Here is an 11982-nt window from a genome sequence, read left to right as displayed (position 1 = left end):
AAAAGAAGGTTGATCCTTTTCCTATATTTGGCTTCTGAATAGCAATGCCCAGGAGACAGACACACTCTCGCACTCTTTTAGTCAAGCGTACTCATACTCATACTCGTCTAATTCATTCATACCTCATTCATTCATACTCATGGCTTTAAAATAACGCATTTCTGTAAAGCTGCTTTCAAACAAATGTGTATTGTGAAAAGTGATATATAAGTAAAATTTACTTTACTTGAGGTGAATTTTAAATTAAGACAAAATAACGGGACACTTTCATGACTTGCTTGTTCGTTTTTATTCATTTATTTACAAAAAAATTCTTTTAACACATTGTACTGTCAGATCTAACCACCATTCTTAACTAAATACAATAAACTGAAAATGTTCCTTAAAGATGATTTTCAATGAAAACTCTTACGAACGCACGCATCCACAGTAAGCAATACACTTTTTAATTCACATAAAAGCATACAAATAAGATCATACTGATTTTAATCATTCCCTTTTCTGGCCTTGAAAAGACAGGAACTTTCACTGGAAGTTTTTTTTTATTTTTTATTTTATACCTACAGCATTACTTACTGAAAATAAATGTACTAAATTAATGCTTGGGTGGAAAAAACTAATTTTACAGTGTCTATCACTTTACAGTTATTTATAGTTAAATATTTACTTGTTTTCTGTTTATTCTCATTCTGGAAAAAAAAATACTTTAATTCCCATTTACACATACCATTGATAAAGGTGTTTAAACAAATGTAGTTTACATGTGAACTGAAGTATACAGTAGTGGACTCTCGCTCATCATTAAGACACTGACAGACATCAGCTGCTAATTCTGCACATCTTGTGGAAAGGATAAAGCCAACTAAATCTAATCCCACAAAATAAAATAAAATACATCTCATATACAATGGCGATTTTTCTAGATTTTGTTTCTAGATTAGTAAAAAAAAGAAAGAAAAAAAAGCACAATCTGGATTTTGATCTGTATAAAATTCAGAATAATTAGAATCACAAACAAAATCCTCACAAACATCCCAGTGTAATCCGTGCAGGAGTTTATCAGCGGATGATCATTACAGTGGTTAGGTGCCGGCAGACAAGTATTTACATTCATTCCTAAAACAGATGCTCTTATCCAAAGTAACTTACAAATACACAAAAACACAAGCAACAAACTTGGAAAAAAATACTAAAAATAGAATAAAAACTGTATATTAGCAGTGCTGCGATATAAAGTGTGTGCACCACCAGAAAAGCACAAAGTTAGTGAAGAAATATAAATGCAACAAAAATAGTTGTTTCTTTGTTTGTTTTACTGATAAGAAGCAGCGTTTATTTCTGGTTATGGATTAATGCTCATAGAGGAGTTGTGTAATGGTCTCAGAAGGTCTGTTGAAGGCTGAAATCATTTCACCACAGTGGGAGAGAGCAAGGCCAGTTCACACCTGCTATTAAGATCTGTTTTGGTGGATCGGATCACACGTAGACGAGAGACACATTCCCGTTTACACCTGGTGTTTTAATCCGTCTCTTTTTCCACTTTCACCCACTTCTGTCCTGATTTCTTCGAGGGGAGGGTCCATGGGTGGGCAAATTTGTGGATTTTTTCAGATCTCTCAATCTAACGGACAAAATAAGCTTGCACAATTTCCATGAAAAGGGAAGCTACATGAAGCCAAAGCAGAGAGATACCATCACACCATCTACATCAGCCAAGAAATATCTTGTTGAAACCAGTATTTCAGCGTTATTTGACTAAGGTGATGTAGTACATAGGAATGCACAAATTTAGAACAATTAGATGTGTTATATCATGCATCTATTAGACTGATCACTAATGCACCTTACAGAACGCATCACTGTGAACTGGATACCTTTTAAATTGGACGACAGTGCATATTAGACGGGAAATACACGGGTGTATTCTTATTTATAAAGTCCTGTTAGGTCTATTACTCAAATACCTGGAAGAGTTGCTGCAACCACACGTTAGTACATATTCAACCCACTCATCTTAGGTTGATTCCCCTTACGAAAAAGAAGTTTATGCAAGTGTTCTATTAGTATACTTCTTTTAAACTAAAAATAAGAAAGTATACTTTCAGTCTACATTTTATACACTTCTCAAAAATATATTTTATGTACTTCTCAGAAATATACTTCAAATTACACTTAAGTGTACTTGACTTATACTGAGTGAAAAGTCTAAGTATATTTGGCCTGAACTTGTACTCAATCTTTTGATCAAGATATAATTAAGTATTCAAAGTATACTTGGCTTGTAGTTGTGTTAACTCTTTTGATCGAGCAGCCTAATAAATATATATAGTTTTTCCATATAGTCTTATGAAACTTACATTGTTTGAAAATATTGATTAAAATATTGATATAAAACAGATGTTTCTAATTCTGCGTATCTGAATTTTTGGGTAGGCTAGTCCACTGGTAGTGCACATAGGAATTTACTTTAATTCTACTTTACTCTTTCCCCACCATTGACTGAATTTTCCAGCTATCCATGTTTTCACTGTTATACGGTAGGGGGCGCTATGACACATCTTCTAGTACAGAATCTCTGGATCAAAACATGAAGATGAAGAAGCTGAAACAAGTGTTTTTGAAGAAGATTGCTCACACAAATGTAAAATAACGTGATCATCAAACATTAAACAGCATGTAAATCAAAACTGCTTAATGTTTCCAAATGAAATATCGAACCCATGAAGAGAAAACGACTGTGAAGCTTTGGGGGTGTTGGACTCGATCTACTCCATCTGTGTTTTGATCACATTTCTGAATCTGATCAAGGCGTAGTCTTTGACAAAAATGTGATTTTCTCAACTTTTTTGTTTAAAATGTTGCCTTTCTTTATGAAACTTACCAACATTCAAGTGTTGATAAAAAAGGATGCATGAAGCTAATAAAATGTTTTAAAATTAAAGTACAGTTAAAGGTATTTTTCAAGTATAAAAAAATAATATCTACGTTTGAACATAGTAGTATACTGCAAGTGCAAAAATAATATATAAATAGTAAACTGTAAGTATGATGTTATGGTCACTTAAAGAAAACTTACAAGTATACTTGCAGTATAAACTACTAAACTAGTAGTTTACTGAGAGTACACTTCAGTGTGTACTTTCATAAACTAAAAAATGTACTACTTGTATTAAAATAGTAAACTAAGTAGTTTACTACTCTTACACTTATAGTACACTTAAACGTATACTTTTATAAACTAAAAGTGGGCCAATTTAGTCCCAAGCAGTATTGAAATAGGACACTTACAAGTTTACTACTAGTACACATTGATATTAGTATACTTACTACATAAAGTATACTTAAAAATATACTTGAACATTACTTAAGTATACTTCATAAAATGAACTTGAAGTATACTTCTTTTTCGTAAGGGTCTGCCTAGAAAGAAAACTGTTCAAGCTGCTCCACAATGATTGGAATGTTCTTAAATGGCTTGCCTGGTTAAATAAAGGTTAATCACTCAATCAATCATTATAAATCAGCAGCGAGTGGAGATGAACTTACAGATGTGGGATGGAAATATCAATCCGATATATTATAAGATCGTGAGACTGCTTACAGACTCTGAGGAAACCTCATATCCAACGAACCAATAACTTCCCTCTCTCTGGCCCCTCCTGACATCCCCGTTCTGACCGGATGGATGGCCCGTCTAACCTCACGAGACTCTGTGGACTGCGTTACTTCAGTGTTAACAATCTGAAGCCCACCAGAGACACTCCCTCCAGAGACAAGCCCACCAGAGACACTCCTTCCAGAGACAAGCCCACCAGAGACAAGCCCTCCAGAGACAAGCCCACCAGAGACACTCCCTCCAGAGACACTCCCTCCAGAGACACTCCTTCCAGAGACAAGCCCACCAGAGACACTCCTTCCAGAGACAAGCCCTCCAGAGACACTCCCTCCAGAGACAAGCCCTCCAGAGACACTCCCTCCAGAGACACTCCTTCCAGAGACAAGCCCACCAGAGACAAGCCCTCCAGAGACAAGCCCTCCAGAGACAAGCCCACCAGAGACACTCCCTCCAGAGACACTCCCTCTAGAGACACTCCCTCCAGAGACAAGCCCTCCAGAGACACTCCCTTGAGCCCGAACAGACGCTTTAGTAACCGGCTGCTTCTCAACAAGGACTACGCTCTGGTAGTGCTGCATTTCACGATTGGCATTTCCACGCAAGCCGACATCAGATCTCCTCTGCTCCTCTACTAGTATATTCTCCTGAATGCCAAGGACTGGGCCGGACGTCACCAACACAGTAGGATGGGGTTCAACCACATAAATGGGGCTGGCAGAGGAGTAGTACAGCGCAGGCTGCTGGACTAACAGAGTTGGGTTAGGAGCCATCACCTTCTCATGGACATACACTCCTGTAGAGGACATGCTGCTTGTCTGATGTGCTCCTCCAGCATGAATAGTGGTGGAAGAGCTGGCTTTCTCCTGAGAGTGCAGCAGACCAGCCGTCCCATGTACCTCGTCATCTTTGTGTGTGGCAGACAGGACCGGTTTGGAGGTCACATGGGTGGTCGTGCTAATTTCAGCCTCTATTGTAGAACCACTACAGATCTCAGCCAGGGTTCTGAACCTTATGTCAAGGTTATCAAGAAAAGCAAGGTCATCGTCTTCATGCAAGAAACTGCAGATGTCCTCCAATGAGCCCATGCAAGACTCCCGACCCTCGTAGTCATAGACCTTCACACAGTCTCCCGTTTCATGCTTCTCATCCTCATAGTCTGATTTCTGTAAAGACACAGAAATAATGTTGCATTTACATATACCAAGTTCTGTCAGGAAACTCTAGATGGCACAGGCTGATAAGTCCTCAGCTCAATTTGGTAGCGATTGCATCATTATCTACATGGCACAGCTGATTGGTTCAGCGGCCAATGAGTTGCAGCTCAACATTCAAAGACTGGTAGTGTTGCTGTTAGCTTTCAGAAACCCTTCCCCTTCCCCAGCTCCACCTGTAGAGATCTGCTATGTATGTTACATGCACAGCACCAGCATGTCACAACAGTGACTACGTTTACATGCAGCCAATAACCCGTTCAAAACCGGGATATTAGCAATAACCCGGTCGCGCACAGCCATGTAAACACCGGCAAAAACCCGAAATTGCTCATATCCCGGTTTTTAAAAACCTGGATATGATCCCTGGGTTACCCCTTTTCTAAGCCGAATATTTGGTCATGTAAACGCGTATCGGCACATCCCCATCAAAAGGAACAATGATTTGTGTTCTGCGCATGTTCTATTCGCAAGGAATCTTGGTCTTTTGAGTAGAGACGGCGCATACAAAAACCCGCGTGCAGTATACCGGAAGTAAACAAGACGTAGAGGTAAACATGGTGAGACGCAGCACAGCACCACACTTTTGGAGCGAGGAGGAAAGCGCAAACAAAGGCGATCACTATCTGCCCCGAAATATTCATTATCCGCGTGCTGCTGCTGTTGTTGTCTTTGGAAACAGGAAGAAGAATCGGAAATGACGCATATTGCGTCATAAGGTTGTCCGTACGTCCAGACGCTAACCGTGCGTCGCCGTTTACATCGGGAAATTGCATATTGATTACAAATTCCATGTATACAGGAGTAACTCTCTCTGCTCACGCATGTAAACGGGTTATTCCGAATGTTTCAGAAACCCAAATAGTGACCTTAACCCGACCATAACCCGATATTTGACAGCTTGTAAACGTAGTCATGGTCTGTCGATAGGGTTGGGAATCGAGGTCAGGAATCGGATGCTTGTTATAAAATTTTAATTTCGATTCCTCTTATCGATTCATTTGTGTGCATTTTAATATGACTTTAAACAATTCAAGTGTGAGACGACTCACAAGCTGTTTTATGTTCTGCACACACATCCAAAGCGCGCTTACAGAAAAAGTGATTTTAAACCATTCAAGCGCAAGACGACTCGCACGCTGTCTTCAGTGCTGCAGGCATGAGTAACTATATTGGGCAGCTCTTAAAGTGACCGCAGACTAATATTCCTGCTCTAAAATAACACTAATCAAACAACAACTGGAAAATGCACTCGTTCTCGACTGAATACGTTTTGTAACTATATTTGTAATGTATAGTGCAGTGTTATTTTACATTTGATTAGTTTCTGTACTTGAATACCTGAAAATCTTACAACACTGTTTAATTCAATCATATATTTGTTCAGTTGTATCTATTTGTTGCGATTGCTCATTTTTTATATGTCCTTTTTTTAATTACTGAGTGTTTACATGTCTTTAATAATGCTTGAAATTTATATAAGTTAGGCTAGTTGTTTATCTGTGGTATTTTTAAACCACAGGCAAACACTCCTTGTGTAAGTGTTCTTTAGCCTGTTGATTTATGTTCAAGATATTCAGCTACAATTAAATGTTTTGCTATAAGACTAAATGTGAATGATATCTTTATCTTAGTTGTTGTTTTTTTAACTTATTGGAATCGATTAAATCAAACTTTCCTTGATCTTTTATGTCATGACCCCTTTAAACTCAATGCGGCATTGCTATTTAATTTCTTAAGCTGTATAAAACTCATACTTACTTGAGAATAGTAGTTGCCTAAGAAAGCGCCAGACAGTGCAAGCCCATCATCGGTGTCAAATCTGCTATACATGTCTTTCCTTTTTGTATGCATGTAGTCCCCATCAATCTGACTCTTGTGGTGATGATATGCCTTATCGTGCTGGTCATATCGGTGGAAAGAGGACCAGTGTGATCCTTCAGCTCTCCCTCCACCATCTTTTCCCACATTCCCTATATGACCCCCGTATTCCACTTTTAAAGGGCGCAAATTGATGATGTCATCATGACCTTTTGACATCTGTAAGAAAGCCATTTCCTGTAGGGCAGAGCACAACATATTTATATGCCTCTGTTAACAGTGCCTGTTGCACAATATTCACATGCAAGCAAAATGCAGGGTCTTAAATTAACACTTGCTAGGTATGAAAATCATCTTTGGCGAGTAAATTATATATAACCAAATCACTTTAACTTGATAGGAATGATAGTTTGACCCTTGCAGATGTAAGGGATGTGCATGATGATGAAAGACAAAAAGAAAACTCTTTTTTCTTACTACTAAATAAAACATCAGAACTTTAGACCGTCTGAAATTAAAACATACAACCAGACGTTTGCTCTAAATTTAATCTGGGACGTCTTTAGTTTTTTTCCCCTTCCTTAAATGTGCAATATCCCTTACATAAAGCCACAAAAATGGAACAAAATCTCCACATCAACAGATCATCTGTGGAGGAACATTATGCTTCTTGAGTCTCTTTATATTTAGATCCTCAAAAGAAACCGTGTTTTGTGAAAAAGACAATTTGTCACGGGATAGATGATCATGAGACGAGGATACAGATGCAGAGGAAATTTATTAGTAACATGCAGACAAGGTACAAAAACTAAAAAACTCAGGACTCCAGGAACGGGGAAACTCGGACAACGAACCAGCACAAGACTACAAACACAAGGAGGCTAAATAGGGGAACAAACAAAGGAGGGTAACGAGACAGACAGGTGGGACAAATAAACCAATAATCAGATAACAAGATGGGAGGGGCTAGACAATAGACACGAGCACATGGCCCAAAATAACAAAACACCCATGTGCAGCACAAGACAGGACAGGCATGTGACACAATTGGGTTTTATGAGATAAACCTCAACAGACTCGTGTCATCGTCACGGCTGGCTGGGACAAAAACTCTCATTACCATGACAGAAATGCCTCTACTGCGCCACGACTGGTTAGGGCATGTGTAAGAGTAAAATTCTGCCTTGTACTGTAGTGTCACATACCTTGTCCTCTCCCGGTCCTTCAGTGTTATATGGGATAAGGTGCTCTTTAGCATCAAATGGGATGGTCTTGAAATCTGCTGCAGCTGCGGCACTGCCACAAACACAGAACAGCAGCAGAAGAGGAACCACTGCAAACACAGACAACCCAGTGTTCATTCAGCTGTAGTCGTCTTTAAACATGTCCACAACCACTTATTCTTATGCAACACTTACATTTCACTAGTACGTACAGGTATACTTAGATTTCAAAATCCAGGATGTGTACATGGAGGACCAGATGTAATTAGTATTTTGTTATTTTAAGTGCTTATTACTTGAATAGAGTAGCCTTTAGTGTGACAGTGATGTAGGGCTCCAAAAAATAGGCAACACTTTATTTCGATGGTCCACTTTAGACATTCTACTAATCAGGCATGAAAACAGGTCAGGGGTAAAAAAGGTGAGAAGGATGCGGCATATATATACCCCCCCCCCCCCCCCCCCCCCCAAAAAAAAATGAATAAATAAATAAACAAATAAATAAATGTAATGAGTGAGTAGGAACGCGTGAGTTAACACGCACAGCTGAAATAAGTACAAAATTCTCATTTATGGACCTCTGCCACTCTAGGAGGGTTCGGGGGCATGCTCCCCCGTAAGAAAATTTGGTGCTTTTTAATGTTAAATTCATCAATCTGGTGCAAATTAAACAAAGAAAAATTCAAAACTCTTTTAGTTACAGTGTCTGTCTACATTACTACTACAATAATAGTTATAATATTAATCCCATGATAGTAATAGCCATATATTGTAAAACAAATGCACTGAAAAATAAAGGAAACTTTCATAATTAGTTTTGTACTAATTTCTATACTTGAAAGAGTATATTTCTATACTTCACATTAAAGATTTGATTGGGCTAGCCCAGTGTCAATCAAGAAAAGAACCAATGGGCCGCTGATCTACGTGTTTCATCGAGTGTCAGAGAAAAAAAACTATTTACTACTACTATTTATCACGCATTAAAAATGCCCCAAACCAGTCGTCTGTATGATAATCTGAAACAAGGACTGGTGGGCCGTTGTCCTGCTTCACTTCACAGATGCTGAGTGAAAGGAGAATTATAGAATGAAAGGATACTCATTTATATGACACTTTATTCATCAGGAGAACGGCTCGTTCAGCGCGTCATACGTCGTCCTTTCAGTTTCGGTTTTCAATCGATCGAGTTTTTTCACGTTCTCTCGATAAACCACCCCTTTCAATCCGATCGAAATTATTTGTAATAGAGCTGACACTTTGAGTTTTTAACGGGTTATGTTAAAGCCCTACATGTTATTAATGTTTTTATGAAATATCTCTAGTGAATGCATCATATCACCGTATTATTTATCGCCATGCGAGCCACAAATTAAAGCTTGGCGAGACACATGAGTCTCGCGAGCCGCGCAATGAATAACACTGCACTGTTCCTGCTCGCTCAGCGCTCACGGCGCCCGCGCCCGCTCGCGATATTATCTCGCCCACTTCTATGTCAAAATAATGACATTGGCAACATCGCTGTCTGTATCTGACAGGACAGTTAACATTGTAAGCTAACTTACCTCAGGCTTTCTTTCCGACGTGCGGTACTTTGTTCGGCAGTGTGTGTCCAGTTGTCAGACTCGCGGTGTAAAAGACTTTGAAAACATTTCTGCCCTAACGTTACTCTGACTCGTATTGGCTGTCATGTTTCGGCATTAGGAATGATGATTGTTTTTTAAAGCTGCGAAGTTTATGGTAACTTTATAGGGGATAAATGCTGGCCTCGACCTCGACCTCGACCCCCCCCCCCCCCTCTAAATATTTTCTCATCGGATCTGCACAAATCACGTAGGTGACCCTTTTAGGTTTTAAAACGGCGAATTTCGCCGAAAGGTGAGGAGTTTTCATGCCTGACTAATTATAAGTAACTTTGCAACTACCTGTCAACTTATTCTCCTAACCCTAACCTTAACCCTAACTAATGACTGCCAATTGACATGTAGTTGCACATTTACTTATAGTTAGTAGAATGTAGAGTGTAAAGAAAAAAATGTCATAATGATTGATAATAAAATAATTGATAAAGACAGACAGCTGATCGAGAGCCACTCATTTGCCGCTAATCGCACTTACGGCTCACTCTCACTCGTATCCACGGTAAATCATCACCACTGCCACCCTATACATGTTGAACTAATGACATTGTCATCGGGTAGAATGCACATTACTTCCTGAACAAGTGCGGACCCAAGTTCTAGTTGCTTTCAACCGTGAACCGCGCCACAGTTCAAGTGCAACTGAGCTCTGACCACTTTCTACAGGTAGTCTCGGGTTCTGCACTCCTCTGTACACATGACAGCTTCCACATTAACAAATGTTCATGCAAACCCTGCTCTGCTTCAAACTAAACTATGGAAGCTTGTTTCCGCCACAGAATAAAACATTTTAAAAGATAATTGCGAGCTTTGTGATGGTCCTGCGTGTGACATTTTCCCAAACATTTCCCATTTCTCTCTAAGCGCTTGACCAATCACAACACACTGGTCCACCGACCAATCAGAGTGCATTGTGCTTTTCAGAAGGAGGGGCTTCATAGAGACTGGGAAGAGAGAAGCTGCAACAATGGAGAATATGGGGAAAATAATCAACATTCAAGCAGGAAAAACTGTTCTAGTAGAGCCCAAAAAACACATCTTGACTTTGTAAAAGGGAATAATATGCCTCTTGAAATTAAGGTTCCCTTTCAAGGACGATTGACACTGTGGGAACACTCTGCGTGATTGCGTCGTGAAGCACATGGCATTGCGTCGTGAAGCATTGCGTCAGTCCAGTGGTGTGACAGATGTCAGAGGTGGGTAAATAAAGGTTTTTGTTCAAAATAAATAAAAAAATTCGGGAGTGACGCGCTACCAAGATGGCGACAGTCGGCCACGCCCACTTTAGGCTTCAAAAACGGTCTTCAGAAACCTACGGGTGACGTCACGGACACTACGTCCATATTTTTTTTACAGTCTATGGGTACGATGCCCTGTGCTGTTGGTCGTGGGTGTAGGATCCATCAGTCCGAATTGCTAGATAAAAAGTCGCAATTTTGTATTTTTTATTCTTTGGCGGAAACAAGCTTCCATGCTAAACTGTCTGTGTGAAAGCTGTAAAAAAGATATTTCTAGGAAAACACACATTTTACTTTTAAATCATGATGCAAGCATTTCTATGTTGACAAACAGCGCGTCCCTACAGCAAGAGAGAGGTTAAATGTTGCTACTCACACAGAAGGAGCAGCAGTCCCAGCAACATTAGAAAGACACCAGATATCCCAAATCTAGAGACTGTTTTTTGTGGCAGGCAAACTTTGGATGCGTCACATATGCAGACGTCTATGCTGAGCCTCTGAGCAGCACAGATCTTCCCCTGCTGGTCCCTCACATCCACAAACACATCGTACGCACCGGGCCATAGTGTTGTTTGAGATCTGAATATCGCTGTAGTGTCTGAAAATATGATGGTAAACAAGAAGACATCAAAAGATTCATACATGATTAATGACCTGTTTTGAGGCAAAAATTAGTTTCTAATATTTTTAGGTTACTAATTGCATGACTTCATTTTCTAACAGTCTTAGGGTATGTTTACAGGACACCGTTTTCAACTGAAAACCGCATTTTTTTAATGCGTTTTGGCCGTTCATTTACACGGCAACGGCATTTTGGGGGCCTGAAAAGCTTTTAAAAACGGGTTTCAAAGTGACGTCATGCGCATGCATACTACATGTTCACGCTGCACACATGTGTATTACGTGTTCGTGGGGTGTTTCTTGACATCGCCAACTACTGGCCTGGCATGCATAATACAGCCTTTTTGGTCATTTTCGCAGATCTGTGTGAACGGGGATCGTTTAGACAACGTTATCGTCTGTTTTTAGTACATCGTTGTCATGTAAACATACTCTTAAGCCCTATTCTGATGGGATGTGGGGTAATGTGATAATTACCAGAGCTTCTCCAGGATCCCAGACAGCAACATAGTGTCATACTGTCCAAAATCAGACTTTTTCTGAACAGTGCATTCTTGTGCTTGTAAAGAAATGTCCTTGAAAGTACCCTCAGGCTGCTGATGCACTAGACTG

The 11982-nt window shown here is 39.6% G+C and overlaps 1 protein-coding gene across 2 annotated transcripts in view; it reads right to left on the bottom strand.

The window, feature by feature from the left end:
• Nucleotides 1-271: 271 nt before the first annotated feature.
• The window catches only part of dsg2l (desmoglein 2 like), a 36734-nt gene continuing 25023 nt past the window's right edge, over nt 272-11982 (bottom strand). Inside the window, exons 11-15 of one of the 2 annotated variants that reach the window (XM_084120571.1) lie at nt 11126-11347; nt 7854-7981; nt 6589-6885; nt 4092-4779; nt 272-3883 (exon numbers count right to left, since the gene is read on the bottom strand). In XM_084120571.1, the coding sequence (XP_083976697.1) occupies nt 3723-3883; nt 4092-4779; nt 6589-6885; nt 7854-7981; nt 11126-11347 (1496 nt within the window). In that variant the 3' untranslated portion in view covers nt 272-3722. Of the gene's footprint in view, nt 4780-6588; nt 6886-7853; nt 7982-11125; nt 11348-11982 lie in introns of both variants that reach the window. The other variant, XM_084120570.1, reaches the window with a different exon arrangement.

This window comes from Abramis brama, assembly GCF_963993115.1.
Source record: "Abramis brama genome assembly, chromosome: 7".
Lineage (NCBI taxonomy): Eukaryota > Metazoa > Chordata > Actinopteri > Cypriniformes > Leuciscidae > Abramis > Abramis brama.
This window is presented reverse-complemented; position numbering and strand designations above follow the sequence as displayed.